This window comes from Lepus europaeus, chromosome 17 (assembly GCF_033115175.1).
Source record: "Lepus europaeus isolate LE1 chromosome 17, mLepTim1.pri, whole genome shotgun sequence".
NCBI lineage: Eukaryota > Metazoa > Chordata > Mammalia > Lagomorpha > Leporidae > Lepus > Lepus europaeus.
The window spans coordinates 7,323,809-7,344,683 of record NC_084843.1 but is presented as its reverse complement, the minus strand read 5'-3'; the positions used below and the strand labels follow the sequence as shown (position 1 = coordinate 7,344,683).

The 20,875-nt window shown below is 57.9% G+C and overlaps 1 protein-coding gene across 1 annotated transcript in view; it reads right to left on the bottom strand.

The window, feature by feature from the left end:
• CPXM2 (carboxypeptidase X, M14 family member 2) overlaps positions 1-18,789 on the bottom strand; it is a 115,792-nt gene extending 97,003 nt beyond the window's left edge. The window contains exons 1-2 of the mRNA XM_062214035.1: positions 18,483-18,789; positions 11,419-11,517 (exon numbers count right to left, since the gene is read on the bottom strand). Of these exons, the coding sequence (XP_062070019.1) occupies positions 11,419-11,517; positions 18,483-18,789 (406 nt within the window). The remainder of the gene's footprint in view (positions 1-11,418; positions 11,518-18,482) is intronic.
• Positions 18,790-20,875: the final 2,086 nt, after the last annotated feature.

The following is a 20,875-nucleotide window of genomic DNA, read 5'->3' as shown; positions in this document are numbered from 1 at the left end:
CCCCCGGGGCCTTCTGTCTTAGCAGAAAATAGCAAATTCCATGTCCCTCTCGGACCTCCGCAGCAGGAGGGTCCGTCCAAAAGTTTACCAACAACACGTATCACGGAAAACCAAGTGTGCATTTCAAAATCTGTGCATCGGAATAGCCTTATCTTTTAATTCCATTCCCACATTTAAGTACCTTCATACAGCCAGATACACAGCCAGCCCGGTGGACAGACGGACAGCCAGCCCGCTGGACAGATATATAGACAGTCTTCACCAGCTCAATACAGCAGCAATGATTGCTGTTCAAAGCATTTCTTCCAGAAAATAACATTTCTTTTGCAAATGGTCTTTTCATTCAAAAAGGACCCACCTGAGCCACGTCACACCTTCATCCAAACCACATTTCTGTTATTCACAGAGGCTCTGCCACGTCCTCTTGCTGAGACACACAGAGTGAAAAGGGGGGCCCACGAGCTAAGCGTCTGGTGGGAGCGAAAGCTCACCACCTGCCCACAGGCTGGGCCATCGTGAGTGGAGCTCGCAGCACCGTCAGCTGCCCCATCCGACAAACACACACCCTTGTCCTCTCTTGCAAGGGTGACCCCAAGGGAAGCCCCAAAATCCACTTCCTCCATCTGCAGCACAACCAACAGCGTCTTTGGTGGGGAGCACAGGGCAGCCCAGCGGGACGCGGCAGAGCAGTGTTCTGGGATGCCAGACCGCAGACACACAGCGTTCTTCTCTCTGTTAGGAGGCATGGTCTTTAGCGTTGCAAATGTTGCCCTGGAAGACTTCTGCATCGTCCACGCCAAAGAAGCTAGAGATGGCTCTGTACCAGAACACAATGGCCTTGAAAGGCAAAGATAAAATGACAGTCACACAGGTCCGTGAGGGTCCTGTGGCTGTAAGAGTATGGGGGTGGGGGTGGGGGACAGTGATGCAGCTTAGCAGGCAAAGTTGCCACCTACATATGGGTGCCGGTACGAGCCCCTGCTACTCCATGCTCCACTTCTGATCCAGCTCTCTGCTATGGCCTGGGAAAGCAGAAGACAGCCAAGTGCTTGGGCCTCTGCCCCCACATGGGAGACCCAGAAGAAGCTCCTGGCTCCTGGCTTCAGATCGGCCCACCTCTGGCCATTGCAGCCATTTGGGAAGTGACCCAGTGGCTGGATGACCTCTCTCTCTCTGTGTCTCTCTCTCTCTCTCTCTCTCTCACTCTATAGCTCCACCTTTCAAATAAATAAATCTTTAAAAAAAAAAATGAAAAGTGCAGCAGTGGCTGAGGTAAGCGGGTGGGGATCCCTGCAGGGACAGCAGGAAGCTCGCGGCAGGACAGATACGAGGCAGGTGCAGGGCAGGCGCAAGACAGACAGGTGCGGGACAGGGCCCCAAGAGCCCGCGTATCCTGAGAGGCTGTCAGCACTGCCCTGTGTGCTGTCCCAGCAATGGACTTGTTCCCATGGAGTTTCCCAACCCCACATCCCCCTCTCGAAGGTCTCATGTGGGCTCAAATGCACCTGACTCGCCCTGCCCCCACCCGCCCACCGGGCCCCAGGGTGCTGCCTGCAGAGCGAGGGGAGGAGATGGCGGCTGGGCTGCTGGAGCTGCCTGTGGGCACTGGGGCTTCTCCCAGCCTCCCCTCCCCCGGCCAAGCCCTGGAAGGCCCACCCTGCCTCCTTCACTTCCTCCACATCCTTGGCTTCCTTTCCTGATTTCTGCCCTCTGCCATCCAGCTCCTGCCTCTGCTCCCAGGGGCGCTCGTCACTCCACAGCCAGCGCCACACCTCAACCTCTTCTGCTCTGGGCTCTGCCGTTTGCTCCAGGTGGCTTCTCCCCTCGAATCCTCAGTAGCACAAAGCTGTCCCTGCACCCTCACACCGGCAGTGCATCGTGGCTGGGTCCTTCTTGTCCATCCCTCTGCCCAGGACAGCCGTCTCCCCTGCAGCACAGGACTGTCCCTGCCCTCACTCCCCAGAGAGCCCCTGCCTGCCCTGTAACGCTCCACACTGAGTGTCACCCAAGACCTCACAGGCACCGTCCACACGGGCAGGAGTCCGGGCACACCTGTCACACCCACGCCACACCCCCTACATCCCCACACCCACCACACCTCCACCACACCTCCATCACACACCACCACACACCCACCATACCCCCACCACACCCCCACCACACCTCCACCACACACCCACCACATACCTGCCACACCTGCACCAAGCCTAAACACAAGACACCACTTGCGAGCTCACTTGGACGTCAACCCACTGATGCCAAGCAGGCCCAAGAAGCCTCACTGGCTCCCGGAAGCTGTATCATGGCTGGGGCAAGGAGCCCAGTTCCCTCCCACTGATTCACTCCCCAAATGCCCACAATTTCTGGGGCTGGGCTGGGGCTGAAGCCAGGAGCCAGGAACCCAGCCCAGGTCTCCCCACATGGGTGGCAGCAACCCAGTCACTTGAGCCATCCCTGCTGCCCCCAGGGTCTGCATTTATCAGAAGGGGAATTAACCAAGGACTCTGATGTAGGATGTGGGCATCTTAACCATGGAACATCTTCTGCCACCCCCTGAGAGCCCCCTCAGCTTCCTCCCCCACGCACCTGCTTCCCACTGCCTCACCCTGCTTCCAACGCCATCCACACAATTTACAACAGTGCTCTGGAGTCCTCACCTGGGGCCCCAGGTTCTACAGTTCAGGACTTAACCAGGCTCAGACAGCACTACCTGCTGAACCAGCTGGGAGTAACTCGCCTTCCCCAAATCACATTTTAAGACATTGTGAAATGCGTAAGCATAAAGTAGCTGGAACGCAAACTCTAGCCCTTGATGCAAAAATGAGCAGGCAGAAGCTCCTAGCCCACATTCATACTTCGACTGAAGGTTTGACAAAGCAATGTCCATGTTTCCAAAAGGGATCTTCCTAGACTGAGGGCCAGGAAAATAAAGGCCAGGAAAATTATTTTTTTGCATGAAAGATTCTAAAGTAATTCAAACTGCAGAGTACTGAAATATTTTCTGCATCAAACATCCAGCTGATAAACTTCAGCGTTTGTCATCCGGGCTCATTTCCCTCCTCTTTCTACCCTGAGAACATCAAGTAAGGATCTGCAGTGAGTCCATGGAACGGCCCAAGTGAGCAAAATGCGAAGCTCCTCCCCTTGGGCTCACAGTCAAGGGGAGAAAACTCTACACTGAAGAGAATGGCCCAGGACGGCTAAGCCTCTCAGCCACTCTGAAGACAAGAAACAACACTCAGCGCAGTCTGGAAGCCTCACTGGCGAATGAGCGAGCCAGGAGTCTGTGCCACCAAAGCACCCGCAGCCACCTGGGTCCCCAGGGCTGCAGAGGCTTTCAAAGGGGCCCGGGGCCATCCCTGTTCTGGCCACACCTGCACTGGCAAAGACCAAAGAAGAAGAGCATCAGCAAAGCACCAGCCCCTGTCCCCAAGGGGGCATCTCCAGAACGTCAGTCCCCGGGCTGTACAGGACCCCAAAGGCAGCTACTCTGGGGCCCCAGCAGCCGAACAGTCCCCCAACCCCCAGCACACGGAGAGGCTTCCGGGACCCTCCACGTCTTCACAACCTGAAACCCAGCAGGGCAGCAAGGCAGAGATGGAGACAAAGGACGCTGCCCCAGCGCCGGGTCCTGGCTCGCCTGCGGCTGCAGCTCCCACAGGGGAACACTCAGATGAGCAGGAGACGTCTCACTGGCTGCTCACACGTCCAGGGCGCCAGGGAACGGGAACAGAAATCTGGAGCCCATCACCAGCTAAACTGTCACGGATGTCAAGGTAATTAAGAGCATGTTCAGACACACACGCGCTCCAAATGGTGTCCCTCCCTCCCACCATAACCGTGGACCCTGGGTGACAGCTGCTGGCTGACTGCCAAAGGCGCACAGACATACAGGCACCCGAGAACTTCGAAAGCAACACAATGTCAGAACAAGGAGTTAGAACGTCTTGGGTTTCAAACTCTCAAAGAAGCCTCTGATCCCCGTCCAGGGACCTGTCAATCACCAGACTACCTCCCAACCATTGAGCGTTCTGTCCACCCTGCAGAAGACACGGCCAAGGAAGATGGGGGTTCTTGCACGGATGACCATTGCAATGGAGGGGAAGGAAACAATGTTTCAAAGCTGAATTTAAGTATTCCTCATCAGAAAGTTGAAGAAATCATGGTTGGACTCACGACATTTGTGTTGGAATGTCAATGAGGAGATAATGGCCAGGCTCGAAGCAGGCTTGGTCACCTGCTCAGGGCTCTCCGCCCCTCGCCACATCCTGCCGAAATCCCAGCCAGGCTGCCAGGAGGGGCCTGCTCCCAAGTCAACCTGCTCCAGCAGCAGCCATGACACCGCCTGTGTGCCCTCCCACCAGCACACAGCGTCCCCAGCCAGCCAAGCTTCCACTGTTTCTGGAAAGAAAGGGGCTCTCGTCCTGAAAGGCACGGGGCGAGCAGGACACAGGGAGAGGAGTAACAAGCAGCCTTGAGGAAAGACTAATTAGAGTCTGAGCTGTGTCACAATGGGCAGGAGAGGGGAGTGACGGCCACTCTGGGAACACCCGGGCAAGCAGGGCACTCTCTCCCGGGTGCTCCACTCCCCAGGGGGTGCTGATGGGTCCCTGTGTTGTTCTACCCCAACAGATGCACACACACACGCACACACACACACATCCACACACATGCTCACAATCAGATCTGTCCCCTCCTAGCGCCCTGCACTGCCCAGAATGGACAGTAGCTCCCTGGTGTGTGTCGACTGCTCCCCATCATCATTATCACCACCATCAAGTGCCTCGCGTGCACATCAGCTCCTGGACACACTCCAAGTGCCCCCGCCTGGACACCGGGGGTCTTTGAGGTCACGCTGAGAACCTAGAATAGAAGGTGGACTCTGACTCAGGGGCCAGTACCAACCCCCGACCCTAGCATCCCTACTCCGTCCCGGGAGGCGCAAGGACAGCCCACTTCCTTGTTAGCAGAGTCAAGTTCCGAAGACCACTTAAAAGGGAGGCGACCCAGGAACAATCTGGCTAATGCCAACGAGTACGCCCCTCAGGGGCTTTGTGGTTGGCTGTGGTCACCTGCTGGAAATGGAGCCAAGACTCTCCAGGACCCTGAGGGCACTGCCAGGGACAGACTCAGTCTCCCTCAGCCTTCGCTCTCATTGTTGCCTGTAAACCCATCAGCTAGCCAATCCGAAGCCAGGAGCCAGGAGTTTCCTCCAGGTCTCCTATGCAGGTGCAGAGGCCCAAGGACTTGGGCCATCTTCTACTGCTTTCCCAGGCCACAGCAGAGAGCTGGATCGGAAGTGGAGCAGCTGGGAGTTGAACTGGCGCGCATATGGGATGCCGGTACAAACATAAAACCCACTGCCCCCTCCTTGACCTTTCTGAACTCCCATCTGACCAATGAGGCGGGCGAGGCAGCCCCTGCGCACTGAGGGGCACTGGCAGGGGCCCCGTGTGTCTCAGACGCGCTGGCTTCAGGCAGATACCAGCCTCCCCCTGGGTCCTGGGAAGCCTCCGAGCCAACCTCAGCCTCATCCAGTCTCTCTTGTCCAAGGCGGCCCTTCAGACCCCACCCCCCTCCCCCACTGGACTGACTCCCTCCTGGACCTCCTGGGAACGCCTGTTGTGACACCAGAATACTAGTCCTGGCACAGAGCAAGTGCTTGGGAAACACCACTCTTAGCAAACCTGCTGCTGACACGGGGCACACCCAGAGACCGCTCGCGCAGGGCCCAGCTCCTGGGTGTTGACAGCCCATCAGAACCAGGCCGGGCATAGAGACCACTGCGGCGTGCGGGGCCTGGGAGCAGAGAGGCCCAGGAAAGTGACGGCGGTGACCAGGGAAGGCCTCCTGGAAGCAGCACTTGCAGAACACGGAAGCCGCTGGGCAGGGCCTGGCCTGTACGAGGGCCAAAGCCGACCCAGGCCCTGCGTTTGCGTGGCCCCTAAGGGTGGGTTTTGTTTGTCGTCTTAAGGGTTACATTCTAAATGGTTATATAAGTCCTTACATAATAGCCTCGATCTTGCCTCTTGGCCAATAAAGCATAAAATATTTACGACCTGATCCTTTAAAAGTTTTCCAATCCTTATCCTAAGACATAAAATCCTGAGACAGAGAATCAAAACCACAGCGGTGGTGTGCAGAGAGCCGTGTGCTGTGCGCCCCGCTCTGCAGACACCGTGCCGTCTCACGGTGCACCCCGAAGGGGACGCGCTCCCCACTTTGCAGGGGGTACGGTAGCCAGTCCAGGGCAGGTACGGTGGCTTGTCAGCAAGTCACAGCTCAGATGCTCGCGCAGTCCCCTGGGGAGACTTACAGCAGGGGACGCGTATGGAAAACCAGCTCCCATCCGACTGCAACAGGGGGCAGCAGAAGCCAGCAACAGACTGATCCTGGCAGGAAGCTCCAGGTGTGGAATCTCTGTGACCGACGCCCGGTGACGCGGGCACTCGGGAACTTCACCCCACACTGCTCCTAGCTGCGAAAGATTGAAACAAGCTGAGAGCCCAACTTCAGGGCGCCAAACGGTGGATCATCTGATGGACAGGATGCAGCCAACCTTTTAAAAAGGGAGGACACAAGGGCGCTTCACAGAGGTCACGGCAAGCGAGCATCATGAAAATGCAGGGGATGAAAAAACTATTGCAGATTTCAAAAATCTTTGAACCAGCCGGCGCCACGGCTCACTAGGCTAATCCTCCGCCTTGCGGCACTGGCACACCAGGTTCTAGTCCCAGTCGGGGCAGCGGATTCTGTCCGGTTGCCCCTCTTCCAGGCCAGCTCTCTGCTGTGGCCAGGGAGTGCAGTGGAGGATGGCCCAAGTGCTTGGGCCCTGCACCCCATGGGAGACCAGGATAGACACCTGGCTCCTGCCATCGGATCAGCGTGGTGCGCCAGCCACAGCGCGCTGGCCACGGCGGCCATTGGAGGGTGAACCAACGGCAAAGGAAGACCTTTCTCTCTGTCTCTCTCTCTCACTGTCCACTCTGCCTGTCAAAAAAAAAAAATCTTTGAACCAAAATGAACATAGCCAATCCGCCCATGAACTTTCGACGTGCCCTAGTATTTATTCATCTCTATCGCTGCGCCACAAACCAGCACAGACAGCACGGCCCACATGAAGCTCTTCTCTCCTGGGTGTCTGGAGGTCCGTGGGACTCAGCGGGCGGCCCTAGGCTGCGGGTTGGGCCGCTCATCGCTGGGACCCGTGGCCCAGATGCCACCGGAAACAAGCAGAGGCCCCGGAGCCCTTGGCTCGGCACTGGCACGTGGCCACTTCTCACTCTTCTGGCACGTGGTCACGTCTCACTCTTCTGTTGGCCTAAACAAGGCACAGGAGTGGTCCAGCCAAAGTCCAGTGACTCATCTTTCAAGAAGGGAACTAAAGCTACACGGCCAAGGATGTGGCCGTGGGAGAGATGAAGCACTGGTCCACAACCACGGACCACTGTAGAACAATCCCCAGAAGTCGGGATGCAACACTGCCCCCTCATCACAGCGACAGCTGGGCGTCCACTCCTCAGAGAGGACTTTCAGGGGAGGTCCATATCCAAGACGAGCCTTCAAGGCCACCACTCCCATGCCTCCATGTGGCTGGCGTCTGTATTGCCCACGACTCTGACCACAAGGGGCTGACACCTGCACCCTGACAGATGGAGCTGACATCTCTGCTACCCCCCATTCTGGGAGCGTCCAGGCTGAGAGAAGATGGACTCCAGGTCCAGATAATTTCCCACCATGCACCTGCAGCCTCCTGTGCTCAGCACCACGCCTACTCCAGGCTCCTCATTTCTGCAGGCCCCAGGTGTACCCTCCATGGCCATCACTGTCCCAAACCTCCCATATCTGTCCTCTGCCCTTCTATGTCATATTTTAAAAAGATTTATTTTATGTATTTGAAAAACAGAGTTACAGAGAGAGGTAGAGACAGAGACAGAGAGAGAGAGGACTTCCATCCACTAGTTCACTCCCCAGGTGGCTGCAACAGCTGGAGCTGAGCTGATCGGAAGCCAGGAGCCAGGAGCTTCTTCTGGTCTCTCATGTGTGTGCGGGGGCCCAAGGACTGGGGCCCTCCTCTGCTTCTTTCCCAGGCCATAGTAGGGAGCTGGATTGGAAGTGGAGCAGCTGGGACTTGAATCAGCACTGATATGGGATGCTGGTGTTGCAGGCTGGGGTTTTAACCCATTGTGCCACAGTACCATCTCCCCTGCCCCCTTCTATTTATTTTAAGACAAGAATTTTAGTGGCTGAAATCATATCGAAGGCATCCAGTGGGTCAGAGCCTTGATGGCTCCAGCCTGGCGGAGCTGTGAGGCCAGGTCGGGGGGACGTCCGAGAGTCAGGAAGAGGTAGGGGCATCCATGGCAGAAAGTTCAGCATCAACACACGCATGTGTGGTGTGTATGTATGCGTGGTGTGTGTGTGTGTGGTGTGTATGTATGTGTGGTGTGTGTGTGTGTGGTGTGTACGTGTGTGTGTGTGGTGTGTATGTGTGTGGTGTGTGTGTGGTGTATATGCATGGTGTGTGTGTGTGGTGTGTGTATGCATGGTGTGTGTGTGTGTGGTGTGTGTATGCATGGTGTGTGTGTGTGGTGTGTATGTATGTGTGGTGTGTGTGTGTGTGGTGTGTGTATGGTATGTGTGTATGTGTGGCATGTGTGGTATGTGTGTATGTGTGTGTGGTATGTGTGTATGTGTGTGTGGTGTGTATGGTGTGTGTGTGGTATGCACGTGTAGTATGTGTATGTGTGGTCTGTGTGTATATGCACGGTGTGTGTGTATGTGTTGTGTGTGTATGTGTGGCATGTGTGTGTATGTGTGGTGTGTATATGTGTAGTGGATGTGTGTGCGTGGTCTGTATGTGTGTAAAGAAATGGACCTTCAAAAATCTTTCTGTAAACATCTCCTAAAATTTAAAGACAATTCTGGCAATGAAAAGTAAGAAAATTCAGACTAACCCTTTGGCTGAAGCTACTGGACAAAAGCCTGGACAAAGCTCGCTTCTAAAATACGTTTCAGAATGAAGTGACCTCCAGGCCCAGCCTCGATGGCGGGTGAGGCCGGCACTGCCAGCCGGGCAGCCTGTGGCATTTGTTCCTCAAGAATCAGCTGGTGCTTAGCAGCCCGCGTGCGCAAGGGACAAAGGGCCCATGTCCAGGACCTGCGTCAGGCGGGGCTCCTGTCACCACCCAGTTAGCGGAGACCCCAGAGACCCACAGAGTCAGCGTGACCAGCAGAAGCTCAGCTCTGGCATGAACCACGGACTTGAGAGACCCTCCTAATAATACACTGAGCCCCTGGCCCCCAGCAGGCAGGGGAGCGGGCCACGCCCCCCTGGGAGATGGAGAACCTCCCAGCAGGCAGGGGAGCAGGCCACGCCCCCCTGGGAGATGGACGACCCTCCCCGTTGGTAGGGAAGAAGGCCACCCCCCCAGATGGACGACCCTCCCAGCTAGTAGGGGAGCGGGCCACGCCCCCCAGAAGATGGAAGACCTTCCCAGCTGGTAGGGGAGTGGGCCACACCCCTGGGAGATGGAGACCCTCCCAGCAGGCAGGGGAGCAGGTCATGATCCCCTCTGGGAGATGGATGACCTTCCCAGTTGGTAGGGGAGCAGGCCACGCCCCCCGGAAGATGGAGACCCTCCCAGCAGGCAGGGGAGCAGGCCATGCCCCCCTGGGAGATGGAGACCCTCCCAGCAGGCAGGGGAGCAGGTCATGCTCCCCCCTGGGAGATGGATGACCTTCCCAGCTGGTAGGGGAGCAGGCCACGCCCCCCGGAAGATGGAGACCCTCCCAGCAGGCAGGGGAGCAGGCCATGCCCCCCTGGGAGATGGAGACCCTCCCAGCAGGCAGGGGAGCAGGTCATGCTCCCCCCTGGGAGATGGATGACCTTCCCAGCTGGTAGGGGAGCAGGCCACGCCCCTCAGAAGATGGACGACCCTCCCAGCTGGTAGGAGAGCAGGCCATGCCCCCCGGAAGATGGACGACCCTCCCAGCAGGCAGGGGAGAGGCTGCAGATCTCAGCGCCAGTCTTGTTTCAGATGCTCGCTCGGCCAGGTCTGTGATGTCCCTGATGGTGAGGTCGCGGTTAAAAACACAACCCCACGTCATTACCTGTGCCTCAGAGGACTGGGATTCCCTTTGCAGCAGTCAACCCTGGGACACGGTTTACAGCACTCGCGGCTGCCTCTGTGGCTGCAAATGGGGCACTGGGGCTTATTTTCAGCAACTGGGCTCCTAAGCAAAAGGGCTAGGAGAGGAAACGGTGCCTCGGATCCGTGTTTCGTTCCTTACAAGCCGCAGGATCATAGGCAAATTACCCATAATGCCACGCCTCGCTCCCTTCATCTGTGACATGTGGGTGGTAATAATGACGATGATGATATGAAACCCGGAGGGGCACTGGGAGACGACAAATATAAGGCCAAGTGCCTGGCAACCACCTAAGCACTAAAAAATGACTACTGCTAATACTAGCAGGAATAAGACCACGGAATAATGAAGACACAGCACTAATGGTAATAGCTAATAATAATGACAACTGTGGTTAATGGGCCAGAGTTATGGATGAGTCTAGAACCAATGGTTTTCAACATTCTAAAATAAGTAATTAAAGGAACGATATTTTCACAGGACCGCAAGACTCCAGGGCTAACGTCGCATATTTTGGAAATAAAAGACTTGGTCTCTGACGCCAGAGGCCCCTGGGGCAGATAGGGAGATAAGAAATGCACACCTGCAGCCTGGGCTGTGGCAGAGCAGCTAAAGCAGCCACCTGCCACAGCACCATCCCATATGAGCACTGGTTCAAGTCCCAGCTGCTCCACTTCTGATCCAGCTCCCTGCTCATGGCCTGGGAAAAGCAGTGGAAGACGACCCAAGTGTTTGGGCTCCTGCTACCCATGCGGGAGATCCAAAAGAAGCCCCTGGCTTCTGGCTTTGGCCTGGCTCAGCTCTGCCCATTGCAGCCATTTAGGGAGTGAACCTGCAGATGAAACATCTACTGTCTCTCCCTGCAACTCTGACTCTCAAATAAATAAATCTTAAGAAGGAGAAGGAGAAGGAGAAGAAGAAGAAGAAGAAAAGAAAAGAAACACACACCTGGGGCTGTGGGCAGCTAAGAGACCCCAGGAGAAAGCAGGCGCCCGTGTCTTCAGGGAGGGAGCAGAAAGCTGTTCAGAGCTCCAGGAAACCCAGGAATGCGTGGAGCAGTACCAGCCAGGACGGCTGTGAGTTGGGCTCTGTAGGAGCGCGAGCCACCGTGAGTGTTCTCCCCCAGGATGGCCGAGGGGTCGCAGTCGCTCGCAGCCCCACACCTGCCCAGCACATCTGCACTGTGCTGCGCCAGGGGCCTGCACCCCCAGCCCTCTCTGCAGGGGCTGGAACTGGGGAGGGGCGGTTCTCGAGGGTCCCACTTACTCTCTCTGACGTCATCATGGCCCACGTGGACACCGTGATCGTCGCTGGCGGCCTTCTCAGAGCTCCTGGTCCTCGAGCCCTTTCTGTTGCCATTTTTACCTAGAGCGAGAAAGATGGCTTTACTGCCACAGACAGGTGCCCCAGACAAGAACCAACCGCTGCTCCCGCACAGCAGCGTCTCCACCTCTGCCTCCTTTGTCCAGAGGAGCTGCCAAGACCCCTGCAGCGGGGGCACAGGCGTACCTGCAGGGAAAGCCCGGGACGAGGCCCCCACTGCCTCCACCCCAGTGCTGCACACCTGGATCGTGTGGCATCGTCAGTGTGACGTGACTGCATCTGGCCCTGCTCTCGGCCACCTGAGAGTCTGGTGCACATCAGCGTGTGATCGGCGAATGAATGGATGAGCAGGAGAAGGCGCCAGTGAGTGACGGAACGCACCAACGGGAGGCAGAGCGGCTCTGTGCAGAGAGTCACTGAGTTTGGACCTGAGAAAGTCAGTTGAGGGGCAGGTGCTTGGCCCAGTCCTTCCCCGTGGGGAAGCCCCCCTCCCACATCAGGGTAGCTGGGCTCAAGCCCCAGCCTTGCTCCTGGTTCCGATGCCTGGACCCTGGAAGCAGTAGGGATGGCTCCAGGAACGGAGTCCCTGCCACCCGTGTGGGAGAGGTGAACTGTGTTCCCATCTTCAGCCACTGTGGGCAGCTGGGGAGTGAACTGGTGGACAGGAGTTGTCTGTCTGACTCTCTCTCATCCTCTGCCTCTCAAAAGTTTTTTAAAGTTGGAAAACCAAAAGCAGGCAATGGATGGAGTCAACAAGCAAAGTCACTCCAGCTGATTCCCCAGTCAACCTCCCCCCGTAAAACAAATCACAAAATTAAAGTCGCCAATAAACCAAAATGTTCACAAAGGCTGGGGGAGCAAGGCTGACCCAGAGACCCAGACGTGTCCACGGCTGCCTCCATGTCTGTCTCCGGGGCCCCGCATCCGTCTCATTTCTGTGGGCAAAATGTAGAAAAGTCCCGGCTGTAGCCATCCAGGATGCCTGGTGGGGGCCGCAAAGCCCTTGGCCAGCCTAACTTTGGGCGATGCTGAGTCTCCCTTGGAAGAAAGCCATTTTACAAAACATATGACGAATAAGCCGCAGTCCGGGGACGAGCGCTCCACCCCAGCCCCCCACCCCACACCAGGCTTCCAGCAGGCAGGGGCACGCGAGCAGCAGGGCCAGGCTCTGGCCCCAGCTCCCTGAATCCTGAACAAACTGAACCGGGTGCTCCCTGCAAATCGGTGCCATCAGAGACTGAAGTTAACACGTGAAGGTGTTCCGAGCCCTGGCATCCACCGCACAATGCCCGATGAGCAGTCGGTTGGCTGCCGAGCAGTTATGGTCATGAGCTCATCCCTGCAGCCATTCAGAGAAACGCGAATTCTGTAGGTTTCACGGTCCCAGAGTGGCAGCTGAGGTGGCAGGGACCAGAGAGGGCCAGAGAGGGCGCAGCCACACCCGACAGCTTGGGCTCCACTCAAAATTCTACACTCAGGCACCAAGCTGCCTTTGTCCCCGCATTGAAGGCATCACCCCCCTGCCCCCAAATCGGGCAGTCACAGGCACATGGGGCACACAGGGAAACACGACAGCTAATTTGAAGAACTGCAGCATCCCAAGCCGGCTTCCCAGACCTGGAAGTATCCCCTACCCTTTATACTTCATGCACAAGCCCTGGTTTCGGGAACCCTGGGCACGGGCAGGAGGGAATGCGCCAGCATTAGCTGCTGACGTTGGACAGCATTCTGGAAAGGAAGGCGTGGTCTCAGCACGTGGCCCTTGTCTGGGTGGTGTTTACCTGCACCACACGCCTGGCTTTCACGGGAAGGCAGCGCACGCCTGATGCTAAGGATTCTCGCTCACTGTGGAGCTGTGCTCATCGCACCGTGGTGGTTTTTCAAGACACAAGGGGATGTGGACCAGCACGGTCTCCCCACCAGCCGTGCAGCATGGTCTCCCCGCCAGCCGTGCAGCACGGCACGGGAGAAGACCCTCCACCCAACTCCAGACGCTGCCAAGCGCCCAAAGAGAGACGGCGCAGAGCCCTTCCCGCCAGCTGCATATGCTGCAGTGTGCAACAGAAAGGGCTTTGTCTGCAACCCAGTGTGCACAAGTAATAGCTCTCTGCCTGCTTCCCCCACCCCAGGGCACAAACCAGCACAAAACACAGACTCGGGGATTCTGGGCACAGACGTCCAAACACACGTGGCTTGCTGCCCACTCCGCAGATTCCAGGCCCGGGGACTCTGGGCATGAGGCGCCTTCTCGCCCCAGGAGTGAAGAAAGCAGCAAACAAAGGAACACGCAGGAGCCCAGATGCACCCGCTGCGTCTCCAAGCCTGCAGGATGCCCCGCGAGAATGCAAGGGGAGGAAGATGGAGTCCCGATGATTATTTGGTTTGTTCCCGGGAAAAACCACAGCCAAGTGGAAGGGGAAAGGCAGGTGAGTCATGGGCACCGGTTTACTTCTCCATGGCCTCAAACCCAAGTCATCCACTGGGAGGTGGCAGCAAAGTCGGTACACCCCAAAGTCACTGCATACCCAGAACATGGCCCCTTCGTCTTATTCGTCACTCTGGGAGAGTGAAAATGGGACCTGGGATTCAGTCCCTGCACCCCAAAACCTTCCAATTGTGGGGATCTGGAAACTGTTGAAAACAAAGAGAAACATTTGAATAAATGGAATTAGAGAGAAGTAGCTCTCAGGCCCATATGAGGAAGAATATTCCAGCCATCCATTGAACAGGCAGCCTTGAGGGGACGGGAGCCCTTCGTGGGAGCCCCTGGATAGAGGAATCTTGACATGAGGACCATTTCTGCTTAGTGACCGCTGAGGCTCAAGTCCCAAAGCCCTGGGATGAAGGGACAGTCACAGCCAGGACGTGAGAAGCTGCGTGGTGCTAAAATCTCTCTGTAGCCTCAGAGGAGGTTTCCGGGTTCTGCGCCCAGACACGAGCGGCTGGTGCTTCCAGGAATCCGCACAGGTGGTGGGGAGGCTGCCAGGAACACACGGCCCAGCGCAAGTGTAAACCAGTGAAATGTGTGGGCAGCGTCAGGAACGGCCACAGCATCGTCCCAATGACACTTTCCTGATTCTGATTCTGTACACGGCAGACGGCCAGCCCCCTGGGCCCGAGGGAAAGGGTGCTACTGGCTTCCAGGGCGTCAAGCCCCAGGGTGCTGCTCAGCACCCAACAGCGACGCTGTGGGAGGAAGACTGCCACCCCCTAAACTCAGTTTAGTCCCCAAAGCCTTTTTTTTTTTTTTTTTTTTTTGACAGGTAGAGTTAGACAGTGAGAGACAGAGAGAGTCAGAGAGAAAGGTCTTCCTTCCGCTGGTTCACTCCCTGAAATGGCCGCCACAGCCGGCGCTGCGCCGATCCGAAGCCAGGAGCCAGGTGCTTCCTCCTGGTCTCCCATGGTGTAGGGCCCAAGCACTTGGGCCATCCTCCACTGCCTTTCCAGGCCACAGCAGAGAGCTGGACTGGAAGAGGAGCAACCAGGACAGAATCCGGCACCCCAACCGGGACTAGAACCCGGAGTACCGGCACCACAGGCGGAGGATTAGCCTAGTGAGCCACGGTGCAGGCCCCCCCCTTTTTTTTTTTTGAGACTTATGTTTATTTTTTGAAAGGCAGAGAGACAGAGCTCTTTCACCCTTTAGTTCACTCCCCAAATAGCTGCAACAGCCAGGGCTGGGTCAGGACAAAGCCAGGAGCCAGGAGCTTCTTCTGGGTCGCCCATGTGAGTGCAGGGGCCCAAACACTTGGGTCATCTTCCACTGCTTTCCCAGGTGAATTAGCAGGGAGCTGGATCAAAGTGGAGCTGCCCAGACTCAAACCTGTGCCGATATGGGATACCAGTGCTGAAGGCGGCCGCCGAGTCCAGAAGTTCACATTCAACACCCCAGGTTGTAGCCCCAGGGTGCTCCCTCTGCGAGCACCTTCCCCACACCTGTGTCCGAAGCAGCCCAAGGCAGAGATGAACACTCACTGCACGTGTCACCATGCACATCAAGCCACCGCTTGAAGTGGGAAAAGTAACTTGCACTCTACAGTAACTTGCACTCTACTGTACAGAACTGCTGTGACTCCCTAAGGAAGCTCACTCACATACCAGCCTCTCCTGCTCGGGGTCCAGAGAGGGAGGGTCTGCTGAGCAAACACCGAGAACAAGGTGCATTTGGCCGTGACTGAGAGCCCCCCTTGGGAGGCCCACATCCCGTCTCAGAGAGCCTGAGTCAAGCCCTGGCTTCTCTTCCCCTGAACCAGCTTCCTGGGAGAACCCTGGGGGCAGCTGGTATGGCTCAAGTACTTGGGTCCCTTGGGGCCAGTGCTGTGGCACAGAAGGTTAAGCCTCCACCTGCGGTGCCGGCATCCCACATATGCACCGGTTCATGTCCCGGCTGCTCCACTTCTGATCCAGTTCTCTGCTACGGCCTGGGAAAGCAACAGAGGATGGCCCAAGTCCTTGGGCCCCTGCACCCACGTGGGAGACCCAGAGAAAGCTCCTGGTTCCTGGCTTCACATCAGCCCAGCCCCAGCTATTGCGGCCATTTGGGGAGCGAACCAGCAGATGGAAGATGGATTGATCTCTTTCAATATCTACCTTGCAAATAAATAAATAAAATTTTTTTAAAAGAAAAGTGCTTGGGTCCCTAGCACCTACATGGGAGTTCTTGATTAAGTTCTGGCTCCTGGCTTTGGCCTAGCCCACTCTAGCTTTTGCAGACATTTGGAGAGTGAGCCACCAGTGAGATCTCTCTCTCTCTCTCTTTATGGCTCTGCCTATCAATTAAAATTAAAAATCAAACAAACAGGAATGAAAAGTGCGCCATAAACATCACAGCTGGTTTATCATCCTGGGGTGATAGAGCTCTACAAAGCCCCCCACAATTCTCTGGGAATGAGGCTGAGACAGCAGCAGGCGGGGAAGCGATGCCCTTCCACCCCAAACCCCTCACCTGTGCAGGCTTCGGAGCCTCGCAGTTTCGGTTTCCCGCAGGAGCAGAGCCTGTTCACCAGGAACACACAGCCTCCCTGACTCCACGGCGCATCTGTGCCTAGAAGATGCTCTGCCAAAAGCCATCGGCCCTTCTTGGCAACTCAGGAGGCCTCACCCCGAGGCCGGCACGTGCTGGTGCTCCAGGGAGACCAAGGAGAGTCACCTCCCCATCGCAACCCTGGATCCGCAGACAGGACAGCCTGTGGGCGCTGCGGAGACCTGGCCGTGACTTGCTGCGCTGTTTGCTGCAGGGAAAGCAAGCTTTCTTGGGAAGAACGGCTGGCTGCTGGTGAGAGTCCCCCGGAATAAAGCCAACTCACCTGCCATTGTTGGGAAGCACTGCCAAGCCGCCCACTCACGTCCTGAACACCCCACGCTTCTGCGCAACCCTCAACACACCTGCCATGACCTTCTCCAAGGCCCCCTTCCAGGGGCTTCACGAGGCAGGGGCCAGGCTGTCTTGCTCTGCCCCTCGCCCGCACCCAGCACCTGGCACCCACCGCAGCTTCCTGATAGAGACCCGCGGGATAAAGGACAGGCTCGTCGGAGCGTAGCACAGTCCAGGACGCCAGGGTGCGGGCTGCTTCTGCAGCTGTTGACAAGGTAAAGGGAGGAGGCAGGCGTTGGTCCCCTGTTTGCAGAGGAAGAAGCTTGCTCAGAATCCCACTCCGGGCCCCCTGCTGCCACCCCCAGTGACTTACAGAACCTAGCACACATGTCCCCCACCCACCCCACCCTACCATCCCCACGCCAGGCTAAATACAGAGCAGAAACGGAAAACAAAACTGCATGTGGATTTGATTCAAGCGACCAACCAAAAAGTTAAACAGGAGAGGGGCTTTCAAATCTTCCAAGTCCTTGAGCAAGTAGAATCATCTCAGCCTCGGTTCTTCCTCAGTGTGAACGCCACCCAGCACCCAGAGCCCCGGGCAGAAGGAAAGGAGCCCACGGCACACGGAGCTGCCGGCACAGCCACGGTGCCGCCTACCGACACAACGTCTCCACGCTCCTGCCGTCAACCCATGGTGGCCTGGCCACCTCTTAATCTCCGTAGCTCCCAGGAACAAGGGAGCATCTGCAATGTGCTGCTCAGGTTGCACCACCCACTGAACTGCTGGTTCAAGATGTCTATAAACTGCAACAGAGCAGAGCTGTGTGTGTGTGCAGAGGGGGACCCCTCTCGGGCACCCCGCGTCCCTCCTCCGCCCCTCCTGCACACTGCACTGGCTGTTCGACCACAGACGGTTTCTTGCCGGGAGCTCCGTGACAGTGCCACACACAGGCCTTGTTTCGGGGAGGGCCACTGCCAAGCTGGGGAATTCAGCCACAACCCTGCTCACTCCCCTCCCTGGAAAAACCAGGGTCCCAGCCCCCTGCAATCCGGGCAAAGCACCATTAAGAGAAAGCCTCACTTACAAGGTGTGTAATAAACCAAGCAGAAGCCACTTCCCCAGGGCAAGGCTGGCAGAAGCAGAACAAGGGTGTGCGACCGAGAGCAGCCCCACTGGGCTTTCCAAGCCGCGTGCAGCCAAGTCCACGTGGGCACGCCCAGGGCAGCAGGTAAAAGACTCAAACGACCTACTGAGAGCAGGCGGGAGGGAACCGAGCGGGGGATCCTGGCTGGGTCACCACTGGCTGGCAGAGCTTCCCCCAGAGCCACCTGCCAAAACAGGCCAGCCCGATCCCCTGGCCAAATCGGAAATGCACTGCCCAGGAGACGCCAAGCGTGAAGAGTGAAGAGGCAGGCAGAGAAGGAAGAGGTGTCCTGTAGAAAGAGCCTTTGCCCAGGGCACCGGGCACCCAGCTCGCCAAGGGGCTGCCTGTGGCTCCAGGAGCGAGAGCCGAGATGCCGTCAGGCTTAGCACTGGGGAAGTGCAGCTGTGGTCTCCAGGGAAGGGGGCGCAGCGACTTTGGGACTACAGGACTCCTATGGGTAGGCTCGCTCATGCTCATGCTCATCCCAGACCCAGGGACAGAGAAGCCGCGCCCCCTCCGCCTGCCCAGCGCCGAAAGCTACTTGCCTGGTGACGGCGTCTCTGGCGCCAGCTTCTCCCTCTTGGGAGTTTTCTTGGGCTTGGTCGCCCTCTTGGGCGGCCTGGGTTCGGGCGGACGCGGCTCGCGCTCCTCCTCCCCGGCCCCTGCGGGCAGCGGCGGCGAATAGGGTTCAAGCTCTGGCTCCGGCCGCGCGTAGTAGGGATCCCGTGTCCAGACATCCTGTGCGTAGTAGCCGGGCTCCTCGAGGGCTGCGCCCTGGGCTCCCACCCAGGCCAGGGCCACCGCCAGGAGCGCCAGGGCCAGCGCCGGCACGGCGGCCCCACGGCGGGTCATGCCCACTCTGGCCGCACCCTGGGCAGGTCACCGGGAGCGCCGGACGGGACGGGCGGCGGGCGCAGAGGCTGCGCGGGCTGGGGCGCCAGGCAGGGCAGTGCGGCGCGCTTGGGACCGGCCCGCCAGGCTGGGCTGGGACTGGGAGGGCTGGGCCAGGGCGGGCAGGGGCGCGCCCAGGCGCAGGGCGGGCACAGGGGCCCCGGCCCCGCCCTTCCTCTCTCCCTCCCTTTCCCCCTGCAGACCCTGCGGTTACTGGCTTTGGGAGGCAGGTGTTGGAGCTCCTTCCACCCATGGGCAGTGTCCAACCTCCCCTTCTGGGCTCCCCCCAGGGCTGGCCAGTGTGTGGCCCTGCTGGGCGCCTGCTTCCCCTGAGACTAGGAGCTCCAGTCTTGAGAGGAAACCTGGGGGCCCATCTGTTGCATCATTCATTTTGCAGGTAGAGAACCTGACCAAGCAGAGACTCCCCAAGGTCCTGAAGCAAACAAAGCCGAAGCCCCGCCCACCCCCTCCCCCAACCCCCACCGTCCACACTGCATCGCCCAGCACTCTGGCCCAGCATCAGACAGCATCGCTCCACCTGCCAAGATCCTGTTTCAGGAACCATGGACGAGGAATTCCTGGAGTCCCCAGGGTTCCAGGGAGTAAACTTCCACCGAGGTGGGGCTCCATGGCCCGGCAGGACCTGGCTGCTGCCCATCTGAGGCTGTGATCTGGTGGGACCTCAGGAGAGAGGGCAGAGTTACCCCAAGGGCTGCCATCCTGGCCTCCCAGGAGGGCACCGGCTTCACACAGGGAGCAGTCTTGGCCCAGAGGCTCTGGGCTCACTCCCTGCCTGACCGTGCCTTCTCACTGGAGCCCCAGCACAGCCCGGCAGCGCCTGCCCTCCAGGCTGGGAGGCGGGGAGCCAGGGACTGTGCTGGTTTTCTGTTGGTGCCGGGACAAATGACACAGGCAGTGGTTTAAATTGGCACCTACTTGTCCCCCACAACTCTGCAGTTAGGCGTCTGAAGCAGGGGACACCGGGCTCAAGTCGAGGTGCCAGCAGGACTGGGTGCTCAGGGGAGTCTCTGGGGAGGGAGCCTCTCCCAGGCATGTGGGGCAGGGGCTCAACTCAGTCCCTGGCAGGCGCAGAGCCAGGTGCCGTGTGTGTGCTGCCCGTCAGCTGGGGCCAGTCTGGTCCTGTGCACTGCCTACGCTGCTTCTGGGGCCTGGCCCTCCTCGGCACGTGGGCCCTACCTCTTGGAGCACTGGCAGGTGAGTCCTCCCCTTCTTTAAATCGTCTTCCCTGTACCACGTTTCCTCCTCCCAGCTAGAGAAAGTCCTCAACTTCCCAGGGCTCTCGTGGTGACAGGAAGCCACCCAGGTTACTCCAGGGTACTCACTCTTAATCCATCTGGAAGTCCATATTACCAACCACGCAGCCTAATCTACTGGAAGGTTCCGGAGATTCAGGGTGGGAGTTGGGGGGGTTCCATGAAGCCTACCCCAGGGACAGACTGAGCCACAAGACCTCAGTAGGACCCTCACCCTCCCAGTCCCGTCTGCGATACGACCCCATAATGCCACTGGCCCAAACCTGGATGTTCCAGTGTGGAAAGACACATTTCTTAGGGCCAGCGCCATGGCTCACTTGGTTAATCCTCCACTTGCAGCGCCGGCATCCCATATGGGTCCTGGGTTCTAGTCCCGATTGCTCCTCTTCCAGTCCAGCTCTCTGCTGTGGCCCAGGAGGGCAGTGGAGGATGGCCCAAGTGCTTGGGCCCTGCACCCGCGTGGGAGACCAGGATAAGCACCTGGCTCCTGGCTTCAGACAGGCATAGCTCCAGCCGTAGCGGCCATTTGGGGAGTGAACTAGCGGAAGGAAGACCTTTCTCTCTGTCTCTCTCTTTGTCTAACTCCATCTACTTAAAAAAAAAAAAAAAAAAAAAGACATTTCTGAGACCCCAGCCCTGCAGGGAGCAGGACTTGGGCCAGGACAGCGGCCATGCTCTGCCCTGGCCTCCCCCATTTGCCACCTCATTTTTCCTCGCCGTCCTTTGAGGCCAGTCTTCAGGGGCTCCTGGGTTGAAAGCCACAGCAGAACGGC